Raw genomic sequence first — 23047 nt, forward strand, 5'->3', positions numbered from 1 at the left:
AGGCGCTCCACGTTGACGATGTCGCGCCCCCGACGGCGCATGTCGGAAGATGGGTCGATGGGTTCAATCAGGTAGTTGACCGGGGATGTGCATTCGACGACACGGTAGGGGCCTTCGTATTTGGGCAGCAGTTTCGAAGAGAGGCCAGTTGCAGTGGTAGGTACCGAGAGCCACACGAGTGCTCCAGGTAGGAACGTGGGTGCAGAAGTGTTGGTCTCACCGCGGATGCTTTTCTGCCGCTCTTGGTCTTGCGTAGTAAAGGTCTTCGCAAGCTCGCGACACTCCTCAGCAAGTCTGGCTGTGGCAGAAATAGGCGCACACTCAGATCGATCCGGCTTGTATGGAAGGATTGTGTCGATTGTGTGCGATGGGTGCCTGCCGTACAATAGGAAAAATGGTGAGAAGCCAGTGGTGCTTTGAGGGGCGGTATTGTAGGCGTAGGTGACGAAAGGTAGAATGGAATCCCAATTTGTGTGATCGGCGGCGACATACATCGAGAGCATGTCTCCGAGCGTGCGGTTAAAGCGTTCCGTGAGCCCATTCGTCTGCGGGTGGTAAGCAGTAGTTTTGCGGTGAACAACGTTGCACTCTTTGAGGATGGCTTCGACGACTTCCGACAGGAAGACACGGCCTCGATCGCTGAGCAGCTCCTGGGGTGGACCGTGGCGCAGCATGAACCGGCGGAGCAGAAAGGAGGCTACATCGCGCGCTGTAGCCGCTGGGAGGGCGGCAGTTTCGGCGTATCGCGTAAGGTGGTCTACAGCGACGATGGCCCAGCGGTTACCAGCCGAAGTCAGAGGGAGTGGCCCATACAAATCGATGCCAACGCGCCCAAACGGCCGGTCAGTGCAAGGTAAAGGTTGCAGACCTGCTGGTGACTGGTGCGTTGAAGTTTTGCGGCGCTGACAATCGATACAGGAGCGAACGAACTTCTGCACGTAGCGGTACATGCCTCGCCAAATGTACCGTTGGCGAATGCGGTGGTATGTTTTCGATACCCCAGAGTGCGCACACTGCGGATCAGCGTGGAACGATTCGCATATTTCAGAACGCAGACTGCGGGGTATTACTAGTAGCCACTGGCGGCCGTCGGCGTTGTAATTGCGTCGGTGGAGGAGGTCGTCGCGAATGGCGAAATGGTGGGCCTGACGACGCAACGCGCGAGTGGATGGTGTTGCCGAAGGATCAGTGAGCAAGTCTAGCAGTGAAGCGATCCATTGATCCTTGCGCTGTTCGGTAGCGACAGTGTGAACGTCGATGGAACAAACGGCATTGTGAGACATTGAGCTGTGGGTATTGTCGTCAGGCAAGGGGGAGCGCGAGAGTGCGTCGGCGTCAGCATGCTGGCGTCCGTTGCGGTACAGCACGCGGATATCGTAGTCCTGCAGGCGAAGTGCCCAGCGGGCGAGGCGGCCTGATGGATCCTTCAATGATGACAACCAGCAGAGTGCATGGTGGTCGGTGATGACATCAAATGGGCGACCATACAAATAAGGTCGGAACTTTGTAAGGGCCCAGATGATCGCCAGGCATTCCTTTTCGGTGACGGTGTAATTGGTCTCGGCTTTGGTGAGCGTACGACTTGCATATGCCACGACATATTCAGGGAACCCTGGTTTGCGCTGCGCAAGGACAGCGCCAAGGCCAACACCGCTGGCGTCTGTGTGCACCTCTGTAGGGGCCGTAGGGTCGTAGTGGCGTAGTATGGGAGGCGACGTCAACAGACGACGGAGCTTCGCGAAAGCGTCGTCGCACTCTGACGACCATGAATTGAGGGACCCGTTACTTCCGAGGAGCTTCGTCAGCGGCGATATGACGGTCGCGAAGTTTCGAATGAAGCGCCGAAAGTAGGAACACAGTCCTACGAAACTGCGCAGTTCTTTGACGGACGTAGGTTTGGGGAACTCGGTCACGGCCCGAAGCTTGGCTGGATCGGGAAGAATACCGTCCTTGGACACGACGTAACCGAGTATTGTCAGCTGCCGTGCTGCAAATCGGCACTTCTTTAGATTCAGTTGTAGACCGGCGTCGCTCAAACGCATCAAAACATGCCGCAGGCGTTGAAGATGCGTGGAGAAGTCCGGAGCGAAAACAACGACGTCGTCGAGGTAGCACAAGCACGTGTGCCATTTCAGGTTGCGCAGAACGGTATCCATCATGCGCTCAAAGGTGGCGGGCGCATTACACAAACCAAACGGCATGACGTTGAATTCGTACAAGCCGTCGGGCGTGACAAAGGCGGTCTTCGGTCGAGCGTCATCAGCCATGGGTACTTGCCAGTACCCTGAGCGCAAATCGAGAGATGAAAAGAATTCTGCTCCTTGCAGGCTGTCAATCGCGTCGTCTATTCGCGGTAGTGGATACACGTCCTTACGAGTGATCTTGTTGAGTCGTCGGTAGTCCACACAGAACCGCACAGAACCGTCCTTCTTCGCAACAAGAACGACAGGAGACGCCCAGGGGCTGTTAGAAGGTCGAATAACATCTCGTCGAAGCATGTCGTCGACTTGCTCGTTGATTACACGGCGTTCTGTGGGAGATACGCGATATGGACGTTGCCGCAGTGGCGGCTGGGCGCCAGTGTCGATGCGATGCGTAACGGCGGAAGTGCGGCCGAGAGAAGTTTGAGCGACATCGAAAGAAGAGCGAAATTCGTCCAATAGGCCCAGAAGCTGGGAGCGCTGGACCGGTGTAAGGTCGTCAGCAATGGAGGAACCAAAGACATCAGCGGGTGATGAACCAGACGTCGAAAGAGCGCCGAGCGTACTGGAACTGTGGCAGTGCATTTCATCTGGTTCGTCCATAACTTGTGCGTCTTCGAGGGGTTCCACGCTGCCGAGACATTCCCCTCGGACCAACGTAACACTGTACGGAGATGGGTTGATAACAAAAATTGACGTACTGCCCTGAGTGACTTGCACGGTCGCGAAAGGCACCAGCATGCCTTTCCTCGTGCAAACACGGTCAGATGGCGAGAGAAGTGCAACGGTGTCGGAAACACTGGCGCAGTACACTGACACCGCCGTCGACGAGTTTGCAGGCACCTTGGTGTCGTCTTTGACAAGTACCTTGCCCGCAGCCGATGGACTGTCTGCCGGCGCCAATTCAGAGAATGGTGAGAGCTCTATTTCGGCTGGTGCGCAATGAATGACGGCGTCATGGCGGGAGAGAAAATCCCATCCTAGGATGACGTCGTGAGAGCAGGCAGGAATTATGATCAATTCGACGGCGTACAGAGCATCCTGAATAATGACGCGAGCTGTGCACACCGCTGTTGGGTGAATACTTTGGGCGCTGGCTGTACGGAGGGAGAGCCCGGAAAGCGGCGTCGTCACTTTTCGCAGTAGTCGGCTAAACTTGGCGTCCATAACGGATACGGCGGCTCCAGTGTCGATAAGGGCAGATGCGCGAACACTGTCCACAAATACGTCAATCACGTTCGAGGGGCTTCGCTGAGGGCTTTCGCAGTTCGATAGCGTCGCAGCCCTTGCCTCGTGGACTGCGACAACTAGTTTTCCTGGTCGCGTGAGCCCGAACGTGGCCGCATCGGCGACAGTGAGCGACGTCGTGGAGACGGTGAACGGCGGGTAGATGGTGCGGGGCGGGACGTCGGTGACATAGGCGGCGCTTGGTCATAGTAAGGGCTGCTTGATGAGCTGGTCAGGGTTGATGCGACCCGAGGCGGCTGCACGCGATTGCAGTAACGTGCGACGTGACCGGCGCAACCGCACGCAAAGCAAATGGGGCGGTTGTCGGAAGTGCGCCAGCGGTTCGCGGGTCCCATCCATGTCGCAGAACGGGATGGACGAGGCGGCTGCTGATATGGGTGCGTTGTGGGCAGCAGTCGGGGCCTGGGGACGACGTCGACGTATGTAGGCGGCACAGCCGCGTCGAAGGCCTGTGGTCCGACGACGGCTTCGGCGTAACTCCGCGGGCCAGTCACAGGAATCGCTGGGGGCGGCCTGGCTACAGCTTGCGCGTAGCTTAGTGGTGCAGGCACTAGAGGCGGCTGGTGGTATTCGGGAATGACCTCCGCGATTTCTTGCTGAATCGCTCGGCGGAGAGGAGGCAGAAGGGTAGTTGGCGGCTGGTCAACATGCTGCGGCGGAGTGAAAGCCAGTAGAGAGACCTGGCGGGCAATTTCCTCACGCACGAACGACTTGATTTCGGCGAGCAAGGTGGAGTGGTCAGGAATTGCCGACAAGCCTGCGAGATCAGCATCGCGTGATGGCGGTCGACGGGTCATCAAGCGCTGCCGGCGCAGCTCCTCGTAGCTTTGGCACAGGGTAATGACCTCTGCCACTGTGCGAGGGTTTTTGGCCAGCAGCATGGTGAAGGCATGGTCGTCGATGCCTTTCAGAACATTCCTGATTCTGTCAGACTCCGACATGCTCGCGTCGGCTTTCTTGCACAGGTCAAGGATGTCCTCGATGTAGCTCGTGAACGATTCCCCTGCCTGCTGAGCTCGTTCACGTAAGCGCTGTTCGGCTTGAAGCTTACGAACGGCAGGGCGGCCAAACACGTTGACGATGGCGGTCTTGAAATCGGACCACGTCGGGAAATCGGATGCATGGTTGTTGTACCACATGCCTGCCACACCCGCGAGGTAGAAAACCAAGTTGGTCAGCTTGCCTGCTTCGTCCCATTTATTGGGGACACTCACACGCTCGTAGATCGCGAGCCAGTCCTCGACGTCGGTGCCATCCGCGCCGGTGAAGACAGGAGGGTCGCGGATACGGGGGACACCGGGACAAGCGGTCGGGGCAGGGGGCGGCGTTTGCAGAGCAGCGTCTTGCGGCATGGTAGATGGCACGGTACGGGATCGGAGCTCCAGGGGCATCGAATGGAGACCGAAGTTGTGGTGACGGTACAGCACTCTCCACCACTTTGTAAAGGCGTTTATTGACGGCTGGTTTGACGGCGACGATGCACGACAGTCACGACGAAGCGCAGACTCTCACGAGCACGAGCACGAGGGGCGTGCTCTCCGAGAAGAGGCGAAGAGGGCGACCCACTAGAAGGCGCTGAAGAGGACGGCCCATTACAACGTTCCAATGCTTCTCTACAATATATATATATATATATATATATACGGCGGACATAGTGACGACGCCAGCCCGCGCGTGATAAGATCGCCGTTGTTGCAATACGTCCACTCGTCGGGATTTGTGAGATGGAAATGTCGGCCACGTGGTTGTTTACAAAATCATCTCGATTTGTAAGCAGCGTAGAAAGATGGGCGCGTTGGTGTGCGCTCATCTTCGTCAAACTTCTCGGCAGGACGGGACACAACGAAAGAGGCCAACAACCTCGCTCATTGAAGTCATCTGATCGGCCTTTTAAACAACCACACGTCAGCCAGTTCTGCAGCACGTAAGGCTCAAATATACACGCTCCTTAATTCTAAGTCAGACTCATCGATGGCTGGCTGATACACCCCTCCCAATTTCTCTTGAAAAGCCTAAAGAATTCGCTTCTCTTATACAAAACTGTCGCGTCGTCGAAAGCCGCCCCGCAACCGCACTAACTGCAGTGGGCTGGCAAATGCAAAGCCGTTAGAACGCGATCGCTCATGCTCCGTTAATAGCGCGTTAATTCATCTTCAACTTTCAGCTATGCATTTCCTACGCGTTAATGGCACGTGGTGAACCCCGCCGACTTCGCAAGCTACTGATATTTGTTCCTGTGCTGGATGTCGCACTCGCTCTTTTGTGACGCACTCACACCTTCTTGCTTTTTACTTACAGGGTTGCACTTTGAAAAGCTTAGCTGGCGCGGAAAAAAGTCGTCTGAAGCACTAGGCGATTGGTGGCCTGTACCGCCGTGATTTTCAATCTTATTTCGCGCACCGACAACGCTGCCTACGCCTGCCCCGCATATTCTGCGACACAAGCTCCATAACGCGATCGCGGAAAGATTTTTTTAACGTACGTTATCGCCGTTCCTGGGTTGATGCAAACTGCGAATCACCTGTGGCTCATATCCGCATTCCATGGGTCGTGGTATACGGGTAAGTGCCACACGTGATTGAAGAAAAGTGTTCCATGATTTACGCGACACGTATCTCACGCCATTCATGTAATTACCTGTTCATCATGCCCTAATGACCTCTCATGGAAATTTTGGTGTCATATTGCCGCGTGCGTTTCTTCTTATCACTTTTGCTGTATTCGGTTTTCGCCCACAAAGATAGTCAGCAGCGCTCAGCGGAAACCGCGCATCATTGTTCGAGAAGCTTATTGTAGATCTGATTGTAGATCTTTTTGTTAAGATTTCGCGCAAGAAGCGAACACTAGAGCTGTTCTCTTGCGCGACAACCAGCGATAACGCTGGAATATTCGACGGCACGTGTACAACTGCCGACGCGCTTCACCGCTTGCCAGTTTGTCGACGGCCGACGCCCAGCTCGCCGATATCAGTGTACAGCGTGTATTGCTGTAGTTTGAGTTTTCATTTCGCGGCCACAAGTTCGTCCAAATAAAATAATCACACCATCTCCGCTAAAGGGGACCATGAGGCGATGCGAAGCAGCGTTTCGGCATGTCGAGCCCGCGTTTCAGAGGGGAAGTGGAAAGGGGGAGGAGAGAGGGAAGGGGAGATGGGGAGGTGAAGTGGAGAGAGGAGGAGAGAGAGAAGGGGTGAGGTGAGGGGTAGGGAAGAGGGAGAGAGGGAGCGGAGAGGGAGAAAGTGGTAGAGGAGGTGTGTGGAGAGGGTACGCGCATGAGCAGTAGGGGTGGTCACGCCGCACACCACCACCGGATTGAACTCCGCCATAAGATGCTTCGCATCTAAAAAGTTTCATTTTTGACACGCCGCCTGCCTCCTTCGTCAGCGTCACGACCACGTGACAATATCAATGAGACGATCACGAGAGTGCCCAGACGTAGGTGGCTAGATAGACACGTAGATAGAAATGGTCAAAGTGCCTTTGGTTCGCTAAGAAATGCTTTACCTGTGTTTTGTCCCGATTTTCTTCAGACCATGAGAAAGGCCGTGAGCGTGTGGCACAACAGCACACTTGTTCACATATTTCGCCAGCTTGCTGCCACACGCTGGCATTTTCCTTTATCACACGTGCAACGATCTGGCAAGCTGTGTATGTCGCGTAGCAGGCACACACACCGTACCTTTGCTTTTCTGCCTGCTTTTGGAATTCATTTTGAGAACGCACGATTTTTCCAGCGCTGCTCGCAAGGCGGTGAAAGCGATCCCCATTTGAATATAAAATATATAGTTTTACGTTCCAAAAGCATGATAGGATTATGAGGGACGCCGTAGTGGAGGGCTTCGGAACTTTAGGCCACCTGGTGTTCTTTAGCGTGCACTGACATCGCACTGTACACGGGCCTCCAGCATTTGGCCTCAATCGAAACGCGACCGCCGTGGCCGGGATCGAACCCGCGGCTTCGGGTCAGCAGCCGAGCACCGTAACCGCTACACCAACGCGGCGGACCGATCCCCATTTTAATCATGTTCGTATGTATGGATGCATAATTGAGCAGTGGCTTCTGAGCCTTAAGCTGGTAGAACCAACGAACATGATGGGACTTAATAACCGATCCTAAAAATGGCAACATGAAGTCACGCGAATATTCTGATGTAAACTTCGGGTCTAACCCATGCACGCTGAAAAGTCCGAGACCACAAATTAGCGTTTCCTCCTATTCTTGTCTCCCCAAACACACCGTTTAATCATAGTTGTAATTGCAGACCTGACGCTGACGATCGTTACTATGTCCGTTCGTAGAGGGGTCACTGAGCTGAGTCGACTACTCACAGTGAGACAAGAACGACGCGTCAGCGATCGCGGACAGGATTTTGTCATAGCATTCGGTAGCACCCCCAAGTTAGCTGTCAACAGCCTCATCTTCGGTGATGAATTTATTTGTCTAGCTCCAGAATCTCAGCTTTCTTGGTATTCAAAACACTGACTTGACCTCGCGCGCCTGGGCGTCGGGGTACTGAAGTAGCCACGAGCGTAACATATTGTGAGCCCTGACACGCACCTTCCGAAGAAGCTCTCACGAAGTCATCGTTTTCAAGAAAGGACCAGCTCCGTGTTTCATGGCAATGTAAAGATTTACAAGGGTCCCCATGGCGATCGCCTAAAGCGATTCGAAGGCGAAACCAATCGCCTTCTCAGCCGATGCATTGATGCCTTCCTCCGTAAGGCAACTAACGTGCTTTTGCAAAGCATCCGTATTCAGCCCTCCTTTGACCATGCGATGACGTCATCTGCGGTGCTACGTTACGTGACGCCATGGTGACTTCACGGATTTTGACGATCTGAAACGTCACGATGACGTAGTATGGTGATGTCAGCGCGTGATGATTATTTTGTTTTTCATTGCTCGTGTTCACGCCGATGGCCCCGATGCCGACGGTCGATTTTTGCGCTTAACGGGCCATCCACAGTGGGGCCATTTAAGGCTTTCTCTTTGATAAACAAGGACACGTGGCCGTACCTGTACAGCACGTCTTTAATACGCAATGGCTGGCTCCAAATCCCCGAACTTGGTTTTTCATTCCTCGCGCCCCGTCCAATCGCGTGCCCCCCTCCTTGGGACTATGAGGCACCCGCGAGCCTTCGCTGTAAAGGTGCATTGATGACATATTGGAGGCAGACAGCGCGACAGACGAAGGACCAGGCAGAGAAGGACCCAAACAGCGCTGTTGTCCTCCTCTGCCTGGTTCTTCGTCTTTCGCGCTGTTTCCCTCCAATACGTCGTACCAACTCGCCCAAGCAGCCACTTTAGCTGCATTGATGAGTTGTGCACGCTGTATTCGAGAGTTTCTATTCGAAAAGTGCTCAAAGGAACATTGCTGGGAGGAAAATACTCCTTTGTCGTGTGTTAATGTGCGTGAGCACCTTTCCGGAAGATTACCTAAAAGGCTTAAAATACAGGAGTAACAAAGGAGGTTTCTGCAAAGCACTCCGCTTTTGCCCATGTCTCAAGAGTATGAATCTTCTTAACAACCAGACAGCTTCATTTGCGATTAAGCTTGTGACTTGCTTACAGCACGTTGTTTTGGCAGGGCTGCATATTACTTGTGAGATGGAGTATATATAGGTAATTGGATAAACATATCTGCTCATCCACTCGCGATATTTACGTAGGGCCTTCACTCCACGCGAGAATTTGCGCAGGGACATTTGGCAAGTGAAACAAAACTCACCAGCTCCAAGCCAGACACTGTAATCTAAGAAATGGCCTGAAAATGGTTTTATAGGATGTGCGGAAACATGTTTGGTAGTGACTAGCGGTGCGCGTATAGGGAATTTTAGAACCGAATCGAATACAAATAGAATAGTGATGACACCGAATCGAATACGAATACAAATCGAATAATGTTCAAATGGTTTTCGAATAGTAAGTCAACCATTTTCAAAGCAGCCCTACACTGGTAAGGTTAATCTTTTCAAAAAAGCCCAAGAATTGACATTTTATTTGGAACAACCATTCACAAGCTTTAACAAAGGAACATTACGATGACGTTTAACCCAAAAAATACCACGATTATTAAACTGAAGCAAGCTTGTATGAAGCGTATCTGCAGGATGAAGTATAGCAGTGACTCCAGTATTCATTAAATAAAAGCGATACATGAATATTATGCAATTTTAATGCATTAGCATGATCACGAATGTCGTGGCGAAGATAGTGAACTTGTGGCACTGTCACTTCTGCGACGCTGGAGTTTTAGGCAAACATGTTTTGTTCCAGTGATCAATATAGCGTTGATAGTTCCGTAAGTACATGGGCTGCATGCATCTGCGACACTCGATGATGAAAACATGAAAAGTTACCCCTCGCTGTTCCAACGTCTCCTTCCTTCGGGCATTTTTCTTCGTTGCTGATTATTCGAAAAATATTCGGTATTGCGAATATGTACCGTTGGATTCGAGTACCAAATCTAGTATAGCTCTTTCGATTAGTTATTCGAAAGTTTCGAATATTCGCACAACCCTAGTATGACCCAAGTCTACGAAACTGCAGGCAAAGGTCGGCATATGAAAAAGATCACAAAGGAAATGTCTCAATGTGGGGACGCCAAGCAGCTCGCTCTTATAGCTGAACAGAGAGACATCAATGTCGTAGATTTCTCAGCCCGTCGTCTGAAATAGGAACACTTGCTGAAAAATGCTTTTAAACTCCCGAATATTCGAGGGCGTAGGCGATGGTACGAAGCTAGGCAAAATTGTGCCTGTTTCTTAGCCAATTCACACCACCCATGAGCCATTCTTTCGTGTCAATCTTCTAGAAGCTTTCTCCTTTTCAGACAGTTGTAATGAATGGATTGCTGTCGCTACCAATTAGTCAGCGTGTATGCTGTCGCACGAGCACTCCCCACCAACTCCGCTAGTGACGTACCCGATTTCATTCATCATGACGTCATTCCCTGCCGTGGCACTCCTCGACAGCCATTGACCGCTGCTGCTTCTCTTAACTAGTCGGGAGTTACATTCTTGCATGACCTATCACAACTTCACTACCATCCACAGATAAAGAACTTCCCAGAACGCTTGGACGGTGCGCTGAGAGAAATGCTTGCCTGATATTACTTGTAATGTACCGATATAAATGGAACGTACTCAATTTCAAGAGATACCCTTCCGCTCGAGAAATGTGTGTCGGGAAGACTTTTGCGTTCGCCAACTGCATTTAGCCGCTATGACCTACAAAAGGCAATTGCAGTGTTTATACTTTCATATTGCTCACGACCATAGGTAGGCAAACTCACACACGAGTGGACTCACCAGACAGACTCAGACACAGATCGAGCCGTGAGTCTCAGTCTGAGCGAGTCCGGCTGAGTAATATTTTGGTGAGTTGGAGTCCAAGTTAGTCCGGTTGAGGAGAATTTCAGCGAGTCTTAATCTGAGCGAGTCCGGTTGACGAAAATATTTGCGGGTCTGAGTCCGAGTGAGCCCTAAGCGCAAAATATATTTCTTGAGTGAGTCTGAGTGAGCTACGCTTTTTATTGCCGACCTATGGTCCTATCTACTCACTTATCAGCATTAGTGCCAGCCTTACATCAGCTTACTTTTGTACTGAAATCTATTCACACATGCCCCAGTGCACTAGCATTCATGCGCCACCTCAATGTTTATTGAGCAGAGGCTGAGTAGAGGGGGGGGGGGGGTGCCATGACCTACCCCCGCAAATTCTTTCGCCGGACGTTCTTGATAGAAATAGCTTGTGTGTATCGCATATTTCATGGAAACATTTTTGCTGGATTGCAATCACTCGTAACTCGTATTTGAAGATACAAGATCAAAGGTCGTATCGTAGAGCACCGATGATGTGAGATATTGGCGTTAAAGAGCATTCACACCATGATCGGAAAGGCTAATTTTATGCCAGCGGTCTCGTGAGTGGGCTCACTAGGGCTCACTCAGACTCGGGTGAAGCCGTGAGTGTGAGTGAGTCCGGCTGAGCAATATGTTGGTGAGTTTGAGTCTGAGTGATTCCGGTCAAGAAAAAAATTAGAGCCTGAGTCCGAGTGAGACCGGTTGAGGAAAATTTTGGTTAGTCTGAGTCTGAGTGAGCTCTCAGAGCAATATATATTCCTTGAGTGAGTCTGAATGAGTTCGAATATTTTTGCCTACCCATGCTCACGACTGTACGTGTCCGAGGACCACTGTGACTGGGACCTAGCTCTTGTAGCCTTTGCGTATGATGCTCAAGACACAGCTGCTGTTCACCTTTAAACCTCCTCCTTGGCAATGAAGGAGGAGGAAAGATCGAGGATGGAGAATATAGCGAGCGAGCTCACCATCCTCGCTCTGAGTCATTCACTGCCTATGCTTGAGACATCGAGAGGCGCACTTCGCTACTGGTTCGATTGTCTTCCTCAGCTTCTTGTCACATCGTCTTCTATGCGAAGAACTCCTCCCCCGTTGTTTTGGCTATTACCAGGTCGTAGGCGAGGTCGCCACTGTTATTCATGAAACCACTAGCAATCTCTTGTAATTCACCAATTTAACTCGGGCCTTAAACCACACTAACTCTCGACCTAAGCCTTAATCGGAACGTCATGGCGCTTCTCCGCGGTCGGGTAATCTTACAGCCGGCGATTTTTGTAGCTTGGACGAAAATGGTGTGGAGCCATGCGCTAAACTACTGCAGTCTTGTGAGCCTTGCACCTAGAATATATCGGCTGTATATTGTTTTTTTTTTCGTACCATCATCAAGAAGAACCAGATTTTTAAATGGTAAAATGTATTCTAATTTTGTAGTTTGCTTTCGCTAGGAAGAAATTCTGTTTGCTCAGTTGTACAGACTAAAACTAACGAATGAATGGAATTTTCAACGCGTTCGGAGGTGACGTAATTGTTTGCTATACTATCGTATTTGGGACACAAATAGCAATACGACTACAAGCACATTCTATGAAAGTTCAGCGTTGTCACTGTCACTCTTACAGTGACGATGTGTTCTAATGGTAGATGGTCTAGTTTCGTGTGGTGGCGTCTGCTCTTCGCTTAAACGTGCCACGACCAGACTTGCGTATCCCGCATCAGTGCTTTAGCCCAGCACTACAAGTGACGGCATAGCGCTGAAACGACAGAACGTGAAAGACGACAGGACGAGCGCCATTCTATCTTCTCAGCGCTATGGCGATATTTATAGCAAATAAACTGCTTGCCCAAAAATCTATATTACCAGTAATACAATTCGATGTTGCCATATTTTACTCGTGGAAGTGTTACATAGCTGACTAATTTTTACATTTAGTTTTGTTCTATACTTCTTCCGTGTTACTATTAGTGGGTCAATGTCCTCTTTCAGTGAGTTCGGTACTCGTCACGGCCACTTGCATAAATGCTGACTGGTGTTGGTCACGTACCTGTCTACTGACGCTGGCTATTCGCTCTTGTAACAGTGGCATAAATAATTACTACTTTGCCTTAAGTAGCACACACATAAACAGGGACGGAGTAAGCAAGGCGCTGTGTGCCATTCTAGCCACGTTCTGTTCCAGCTACTTCACTCACTCTGTTAATGCATAAATGAATTTCGCAGCTGATTTTTTTAAAAGATGAAGGGAATATGCGGAGCTCTTTAGAGACTGGTCACTCATTTTTCCAACGCAGGAATGATCACCGACCTCTACATCGACGTCTACAAATTTAAAGGAACCAACGTGAAGAGCAAAGTTCCTGCGCTGCTCCAAGTGCTCGACCACTACGATTTCAGTTCGCTAGTCGCCTTTTTCAACAACAATGCATAATCTTCGCCAGCGCACAGGAATTTCATGCAGGTCTTGGTCAACCTATTTCACATGAAAGAAGTCGAATGCCATAAATTTGCACAGGCACTGCAGAAAGCTTTTTTCAACGAGTGCTGAATGAATGAATAAACTTTATTAAAAGTCCGGCAGTTTTCTTCGGGTGAGGCGGGGAAGAGGGGATGAACCCTTGTCCTGTCCCACCCTCCGTCGATGATGATGGCGTCAGTTGACGGATCGAAGTCCTTGGACCCGGGCGGCACCTTCGGCTTGCCGGAAGGCCCAGAGTTGGTCGTTCTGCTTGTCGCTGGTGAGTGCCGCCTCCCAGCGGCAGCGACGCCGACACAGTTAAGATTTCACGTCCCAGAACCATAGCGCTGGATGTGAGGGAAACCGAACTGTTGCAGGACACCCAAAATCACGACAATACCGGCGCAATAAGTACTTAATGAGAGCATCATTTTGGGCAAGTTGGTAATTCATAACTTCACTGCGACTGTGCAACGAAAAAACCACCGACAACAAGGAGAAGACACACCCAGCGTCTTATCTGTCGTGCTAGCTTTTTTCGCGGCGCGGTACAAAATACAACTTTAAACGCGCAAAGGGCAGTCAATCACGCTTCAATAATATTGCATATTCGCCGATAATGTACAAATCTGAAAATCTTACTCTTAGCTCTTAATCTACCAGTTCAAGTGCCCAGGCGTTACATTCTCACGTAATACAGCTGAATTTAAAGAAGAAATAAAGATACACTGAAGGTGCTTATAAAATTATTCACATGCGTTTGTTTATTAAAGAGTAAACCAATGGGAGCGTTGACTGCGCCATGTGTGTACCTTTAAACGACAGGAATGATAAGTTGAAATAAAGTTTGAAGAGAACATGATGCTGATGGAAAATAAACTCATACGCCATCTCATGTACTTCCTCCAGTACCTTTTTCTTAGCCTTGTTAAGGTGTTTGTTGGACGGCACTCAGCGGCAGTACGCAGTGGCTACAGTCAAGGCAAAAAAGCACGGCGTTTGTGGTGTCCTGACTTCTTTCTTGTGTCCGTGTTTGCACGCCCTGTCTGTTTAGAATGAATACTTACCAACTAGCTCAGCTCTCTGTTATTCTAAGCACGGACTCCGAGCGCAAGCCGCGTTCAGAAGAGAACGACCCACTAGAAGTCTCTGGAGAGCGCAACCCATTAAACAGTACCAAGGCTTCGCCGCAATTACCCCGGGTACGAAACGGGAGCGCCCCGCCACGGTGGTCTAGTGGTTATGGCGCTCGACTGCTGACCCGAAGGTCGCGGGATCAAATCCCGGCCGCGGCGGCTGCATTTTCGATGGAGGCGAAAATGTCTGAGGCCCGTGTACTTAGATTTAGGTGCACGTTAAAGAACCCCAGGTGGTCAAAATTTCCGGAGCCCTCCACTACGGCGTCTCTCATAATCATATCGTGGTTTTGGGACGTTAAACCCCAGATATTATTATTACGAAAAGGGAGCCGCCCGGCGGCGCATGTATGAAGAAGGCTCAATGGGTTCGATCAGGTAGTTGACCGGGGATGTTCGTTCGACGACACGGTAGGCGCCTTCGTATTTCGGCAGTAGTTTTGCAGAGAGACCCGTTGCAGTGGGAGGGACCGAGAGCCATACCAGCGCTCCCAGGAGAAACGTTGCTCAGAAATGGTGGTGTCACCTCGAAAGCACTTCTTTCGCTCTTGTTCATGCGTCGGAAAGGTCTGGGCCAGCTCGCGACACTCTTCAGCAAGTCTGGCTGTGGTAGAAACAGGCGCAGACTCAGACGGATCCGGCCTGTATGGAAGTATCTTGTCGATGGTGTGCGACAGGTGCCTTCCGTACAACAGGAAGAAGGGTGAAAAAGCAGTAGTGCTCTGAGGGGCGGTATTATAGGCGTAGGTGACGAAGGGCAGAATGGCATCCCCATTTGTGTGATCGGCGGCGACGTAGATTGAGAGCATGTCGCCGAGCGTGCGGTTAAAGCGTTCGGTGAGGCCATTCGTCTGCGGGTGGTAAGCAGTAATTTTGCGGTGAGCAGCATGGCACTCTTGGAGAATGGCTTCGACGACTTCCGACGAGTAGACACGGCCTCGATCGCTGAGAAGCTGCTGGGGTGGACCGCGACGCGGTATGATGCGGTGCAGCAGAAAGGAGGCAACATCGCGCGCTGTAGCCGCTGGGAGGGTGGCGGTTTCGGCGTATCGCGTGAGAGGGTCAACAGCGACGCGCCCAAATGCCCCGTTATGGCGAGGTAATGGTTGTAAGCCTGCTGGGCACGCGTGCGTTGCAGGTTTTCGGCGTTGGCAATCGAGGCACGAGCGAACGGACTTCTGCACGTAACAGAACATGCCTCGCGACACTGTAAAAATATGTGTAAAAGCACAGACATCTTTACAGAAAAAGTCTGTGGTCACACAGAACATTTCTGTTATTCGTCGTTAACAGAAATATGTACCTGAAAAAAAAAAACAGAGAATTTCTGTCTTTAAGGTCGACGCTTTACAGACGATTGATCACGTGTCTCTTAGTAATTGAAAAAAGATGGTTGATCCATCCATCGTAGGAATCGGAATAACACGAAAGTAAAGCGTGCCCTAACAGAAGTAACTGATTGTTTAAGTACATTGATATAAGAGAGTTTGAACAATGTATATTGATGTCTGGCAGCTATAGCACCGTTTAACGTGGATGCACCACTTCGATGATTGGTGGTACATCTCCATCCCGACGACTAACGCGCATGTTAAATGAATAAACATAACCTTGTGGTAGCTGTAGTAGTTAACGGTGAAAGCGTAATCAGAGAACGAGGAGTGATAGCCAGAAGAGCGTCGCATGACGCAGAGCTTGGTCGCCATCCCGCGGCGCGTTAAAATGTGAGTGAACACCACGGCCGGACTAGAGGGAAACGCAAAGCGCGTCGTGCCGCCCCCCCCCCCCCCCGGCCGCAATTTTTCTCGAGGCGAGCGCGTGAGCGGGGAACGCGTTGTTAAAGCCAGGTGAGGCAGGCGCGCGTCGCAGAGCTATTTTTGGTTTGGATTAGCGTGATGCTATGAGCGAGGCCGACGATTTTACGACGCTTGCGCTAAGATCGCCACCTCGCGATGTGTTAAGGCATTGACGAGATTGAACTTTTATTGAAAACGCGCCGAATTGGACGGACGTGTAACGCGTTGCGGATGTTAATCGCGGAGGCCACAGTAATGACGAATTACTTTACTTTACAGCTCCCAGATGGCAGCACCACCCCGCCGACCGGGAGAGTGGTAGATATAAAAGGCGCGTTTGTAAAATGTCAGAAGTCTGTGACCGTGGCGCAGTGAATGGCGTGGCCGGCATTTGTTGTTGCGGACTGAGCGGTCGTGGGTTCGATGCCCGTTGGCGGAACTTTTTTTCTTTGCGATCTGATCGTGTAAATTTTTTCGGCGTCATTTCCGTGACGTAAATACGTCACCGAAGTCTTGGTGGACCCCGGCATAAAACACTTTCGTGCTAAAACAACTATAAAAGTACACTCCACCAAGTAATAAATTGCTTATATTTTAGGAAGCAAGCCAACGGTAGCAATTAATTTTGTTTCAAGTAATATGCGTATTTGTACATGTTGCGGTCTTTGCTTTCGGTGCGCTTCAATGCACAGATTCAAATTTCATGCTGCATAGGCCTAGTTCCTTCTTTGTGGACTGGACCGACTGACGCTCCTCGTTGTTTGCTCGTCGACGGTCTTCTGCCATTGAACCACTGCGCTTTGTTAAAGTTCGTCCATCAGGTGAGTGAGACTTGCCTTACTGCTTTATGTGATTACTGAACTCTATTCTGTATTACTGAAGTGCTATTACGTGATTATGTTGCTGCTATCCGCCTCGTGCGCTGCTGCTTTGAGTTGTACTGGTGGCGCCACCAACGGCGAACGGTGGCGAAAGGAGGGTACGCGCGGCTCATAGAAGCCGGGGGCAAAGCGCCCGTTACTCGATGTTTTTCTATTAATTTTTCATTCTGGTTTGATATTTGTACTGCCGACGCTGCTCCACTAGACAACCATGCCGTTACGTCGATTGTTCTATAATATTTGTTTTTAAATGACAGGCCCGTTTTTTTACGCGTGCGCGCGATGCATTGCGTACGTTTCTTACGTGCATGTTTCCTAGTTGTTTGCGTGATTTGTTAACACAGATGAAATAAAAACTGTTGCAATACAAAACATCATTCTTGTTTTATTGAACACCCCAAACAGTACAACAGCAATGAATATTACGGCTGCTTAAGAAACACACAAAAGACACGCGTTTTTATCTTCGCCCAACATTCGTAGCACTCAACTAGGCCAAGAAAACCGAAATCTAACCTGCTGAACGTTTTAACAGCCGTCACACAGCTGCATAATAATGTGTGAAAGTACTAGCTTTAGCAAATGACCAACAAACATTCACACAGCGTTTTTTTTTTTGTTCACAGACCGCGCTAACATATGAGAAAGTTCTAACTGCATTGCAATCACATATTTCGGAATATCTAATTACTTTCACCATTGAAGCCACAATCCTCTACCACATGCGCTTTAAATTGAGCATGGCATTACTTAGACTTATATAGGAAATGCGCACGCGTGGCATTACTCAGATTTATATAGGAAATGCGCACGCGTGTAATGTATCTCGTATGCTAGATTCTCCTTTGGTACGTGCAGCTCAACATAAAATGCGATTCTAGAAGTAATGTTCGTGGAGTAGCGAGCATATAGAAGGGCAATTACTTACAGCTTCACTTACCTTTGCAAAAACGGTATTCCAATTGCAATTCATTATTAACCGACGCAACAACGATAACAACACACTTGTTGCACACAGTCGTATCAGGTTGACGCGCGAGGCCAAGCGCGGTATTTTAAGTGTAGCACAATCGTGCGCGTACAGTACGCTAGAATATTCTGGCACAATGTCGTCAAGCTTGCAGTCACTTCAGCGGTTCCCACGATGTAGCACCAGTTGACGTCCTCGCGTCATCAAACTGCTACGACGCCGAGAACTACACACACAGCTGACTTGGAAAAACGCGGTCTTGCAGGAAGCCATCTTGTCCAGCAACCAACAGACAAAAGTCCACAACTGAGGTAGAGTGACCTAGAATAGGGGGAGCATAGAGTTTCCTAAAATGACCTAGAGGGAACTCTGGCGCTGCGATCGTTCAGCCACCATGGGAATGATGGGTAGTACACGGATTTGCCTAGTCTTCGTGCTTGTGGGCTTCGAACGCACTTGTGGCTTTGTTTATTGCTATGGTTTGGTTTTCTTTCGGATAAAAGAATGGATCGTTGTGAACTTCGTGACCAGATTTGAATCGGTGAGCCTAAAGAAGTTAAAGTGGTGAAGTGAAACTGCTGATTTTTGCTGAACTTCGTTTTGCGACAAAGCGGATGCAGGCGACGCGGAGCCAAAGGGAGCCAAAAGAACGAAGTTTAGACAAATCCGTGTACTACCCATGATTCCCATGCTGGCTGAAGCGCGATGCATTGCAGCTCCCATAGACACTAGCGCCAGAGTTCCCTCTAGTAAGTATTGTAGGAAACTCTATGAGGGGGAGTGTCCAAAGCGCCGCGCGAATACATGGAAGGAGCGAGGGCCTTTTGCGGTGAACTTCCGCGCCGCGGCGCTGCCATGCCGGACCCGTGGTCTTTCTCCGCGGCGGAAGCCGCGTCAAAGCGGCGAGCGTCTGCTACGCGCGTGATATTTTGGCCGCTATTAGCTAAAATTGTGGAAATTTGGGAAAAATTTTATATTGCGTCACTGTAACATAGTACTGCAGCGACTCATCACACAGAGAACGCGTTTGTGTGTTTTGAAACGAAGTTTTTGTATATATCTTTGCAGCTGGTTTGTCACCGCATTGGTCCACACTTCCGCGGCTGTTTGAGGAACGCATCCGGCGCACACTTCATCGTGAGAAAAGGCGCTTAGCTTACTTTCGTGTGGAATGACGAACGTAAACTTGCTGCAGGAGAGAATAAACTGGAGATAACCAGGAGAACATAGCACATATGCACGTAGTAACTAGCTCATGCATGCTAACGCGTTTGCACCCTTCATATCTTTTATTTCGTGCATTCGATTCGTTTTACAAGGCTGCCTCCGGCGCTCTGCTGTTTCAAGCCGTTTCACGCGAAGCCGAATGTGTCAGTCGGCGTGACCGCGGTACCAAAAGTAAAAAATTACTCGCGTAACTCACGTCTCGTTCACTTGGTATACACGAAAATTGGCACGGAGGGGCATGAATGTACGTATGCCCAACACGACCGATAGGTCATGGCATCACTAACTTGACATGTTTGCCATTTGCGTAACGACTAACAATAATAATATGGTGTGTGGCGCGCAAACCCGCTTTCAGCCAGAAATAATTCTGACGATGTGTGGTCTGACGATTTGTTTCCGTCAGGTTATATAAAACGTGGTGGTCACCAATATCGATGTCAACATGTTAGACTTACCCATACATATTGAAAAACTGACCGCGTAGGTAAAATGTATGCGAAAAAATTACATGAAAAAAAAACATGGTTCCTTATGCATTCGCCGGAGATGACTCGAAAACGAAAGCCATTTTTTCGTCAGTCGATGCATTGATCCTACCTCGCTCCTCTCCGAAAGCTTTCTGCACATAACGTGGTTTCGGACTGCCCACAGGATTGAAGGCATTGCAAGCTTTCTGCACCTCACCTGCTTTTACATTGCCTACATCGGGGGCCGATCATGGAGGCAATCGAAAGCGACCATGTCATGTGATGGCGTTATCATATTACGTCACGTTGAATGACGTCATAGTGACGTCACAAGTTCTGTCGACGTCATCGCGTGATGATTTTGTGCATCACTCGTGTTAGCTACGCGGGACTCCGATGGTCAATTTTCGTGTTTGATGAGGCAGCTAAGGCTTTAGCGTTAAAAAAAAGACAAACCAAAGAAAATGTAACGATAACAGTGCAACATCGTGTATGCCTCACTTCATGTTACGAGCGATCGCCCGAAAACAAACGTGATTCTCAGTTCAGAGCAGCTGATTGCACGCGTCTGCGGTACAAAAGAGGCTTGCTTTACCCGTCTGGTCATCTCTTTATATTTATTCAAGAGATGAGCAGACTCGCTATTTAAGTACTCTCGGAGCATCAGCACGAAATTGTGGCGGACGCTATATTGAGGTCATCAGGAAAAAGCGGGAAATTGCGGTCGGGTGCCCTGTTGGCGCGCACTCAACTGCCGCAGAAACAATTGTATTTTATGTAACTACTCGTCCACATATTTTCGTAAAGTCTCTGAACCGGGTGAACGCTAACCTCCGAGAACCGTGAAAACACCTGAAGTTGAGAATGAGCTGTTTGAAACTGTTTTCATTTCGTATGGTGAAGGCTTGAAGCAATGCACGCATCTCGCGCGAACGTTTCATACTGACGTTCAGCGATCCAATGCCACATGCGATAATATATATATATATATATATATATATATATATATATATATATATATATATATATATATATATATATATATATATATATATATAATCTTACAGTATTTTCGTTCAGGCAGCTTGTACAGAGAATGGGGGCATTTGCAACTTTGTTTCATGATATCTGGATATTTGTAAAGCATTCTCTATATTACGCCTTTTATGCAAAAACTTGTGAAATAAGGTTAGTTTACCTGGCATTGCTTTTCTTTCAAATGTTTGCGCACGGTGAGCCTTGTTGTACGCTACCTCAGAAATAAAAATAAGCCAACAGCATTGCGGTCGTATGGCCATCTCTACTCTTTTTTACCTTTTTTTTTTGTTTCCCTTGCGTCTTCCCGGTGTGTTCCGTACATAATAAAGAGCTTGTGGAGGCTAATGAATTGTCAAATAAAGCGGTGCGCATATGGCTAGCAAACCAGTGGCGACTATGAGTAAAAAGCTCGTGAAGTCACTGCGCCCAAGTATTTCAGCTGACTGCGCGTGCAATTTGCTTTTTTTATTACTCCTAAATCGTGCATGCGTGATGCTATTGCCCGATTACTCGTGCGAATAGGGTTGCTTTTTTTCGTTCTTTGCTTGTGCGCGTCCGTTTTGCGCGTTTTTACACACGCACCAACGTTCTCGAACTCTGTGACCGGAACTAGGCCACGTTGATGCCGCTTGACACATGATTTTTTGCATTCTGTTGTTGCCCCAGCACTAACACAACGCTTAAAGATGGATAAGTTTCATTCCGCACCGCATTACTAAAGTTAAGTAGACTTCAAGCGCCCTGTGTGGAAACGCGGCGCAAAAAACTACAGCGCGCAGCAGACGCCCCTCGCCTTCCGCGCGCTTCCCGGCGCGGAAAGCCCACGGGTCCGGCGCAGCAGCGGCGCGGCGCGGGAGTTCACGACAAAAGGCCCACGCGGCAGCCGGCGCTTTGGACACTCCCCCTATTCTAGGTCACTCTAGCCGCGGGTAGGGTGGCTAGAAGGGGAGGTGTGCTGAGCGCATGGAGGAAGGAATACTAAGGAGAGGCCCTATCGTATTTCAATGCATTGCGAAAAGTGTGGCGGAAGTGACGTCAGATTTATGGGGCAAACAAACCGATATGGGGCAAACAAAACAGCAGACGCCCCGCGCCGTGCTCTCCGCAGTAGTTAGCTTCTGCGCAGATTTGTAGTCCCGGCGTAAACTTAGCGCGTATTGTGCGGTTCGCACGCAGTAAAATGTTGCAAGCAGACGTTTACCAGGCTGTTCGTGCGTGGCAGGCCCGAGCGCTGCGTGCTGAAATTCTTCGTGGAGCGTTTTTGTGCAACAGTACAGAATACCGGTACGTGCCGGTGCCGTGATCAAAAACGTTCAGCCCCTGCATCATCGTATTCGAACTCACCTAGCAGTGACTTACGCGTTCTGCTGGGCCTTCCCTTTCTCGCAGCCCGATTTCCCGATCTGTTGCCGGATTAGCGGTTCTTTGTTCGTGTATATGGAGTGAGTGTAGTAGCTATTCGGCGCAACGCCAACCTATAGTTGACGTAACTTCACGTCGAAAAGAGGACACCGCTGTATTGTATACGCGATCGTGCACGTAAAGTTTGTAATTACAGTACGCACACAACAAGCACGCATGCAGCGAGCGCACACCGCACAATACATACATCACGTAGTCCGATAACAACATAAGTTTATTGCCCTTTCGTTGAACGACACAGCCTCTAAAAACGTACGATGCCTTCGGCGCATGTTATGTACGGCGCGTCAGACGCCAAAAACAAAAGTTCACGTGTGTTCTGAGTTGACACAATGAGTAAGAAGCAACTGAGCGCACATCCGAGAGCTTCGCATGCAAATACCATGCATTAGTGATCAGCAATGAAGCGAACGTGGACGTACACATGAAAAGTGACACCCGGTACTTTCCGCAGTGCACGCAGCCATACGCAACAGCTGGGCATTGCGTAGCTTTCCTAAAGAACACACACAAGGAGCAGCATGCGTGAATCGACTGCGCCGCTTGCACGGCGAAAAAAAAAAAAAAGCTCGAATCGCGCATGCGCTTGCAAACGACACGGCGGAAATCGCGCAATGTTTCGAGGCTACTTCGCTAGGAGGCGATGCGGGTGTTTGCGATGTGGAGGCTTCACGAATGTGACGTCAGGGCCTCTCCTTATTTTTCCTTCCTCCATGTGCTGAGCGCGGCGGCCAGCCATAGGAGAGGGTGGTCCTCTTTCGCGTGATCGCCGCTAGGGCACAACATAGCGCTACCGTCTGGGGCGCCGTCAGCGTTTCCGCGTGCCTGGCCGGTGGTTTGTAGT

The 23047-nt window shown here is 49.8% G+C and overlaps 1 protein-coding gene across 1 annotated transcript in view; it reads left to right on the forward strand.

Annotated features, from left to right (window-relative positions):
• Positions 1 to 13288, forward strand: part of LOC119381037 (Bardet-Biedl syndrome 7 protein homolog) — a 793778-nt gene extending 780490 nt beyond the window's left edge. Inside the window, exon 19 of the mRNA XM_049412187.1 lies at positions 13100 to 13288. Coding sequence (XP_049268144.1) covers positions 13100 to 13236 — 137 coding nt within the window. The 3' untranslated portion in view covers positions 13237 to 13288. The remainder of the gene's footprint in view (positions 1 to 13099) is intronic.
• Positions 13289 to 23047: the final 9759 nt, after the last annotated feature.

Source organism: Rhipicephalus sanguineus, chromosome 2, assembly GCF_013339695.2.
Source record: "Rhipicephalus sanguineus isolate Rsan-2018 chromosome 2, BIME_Rsan_1.4, whole genome shotgun sequence".
Taxonomy (NCBI): domain Eukaryota; kingdom Metazoa; phylum Arthropoda; class Arachnida; order Ixodida; family Ixodidae; genus Rhipicephalus; species Rhipicephalus sanguineus.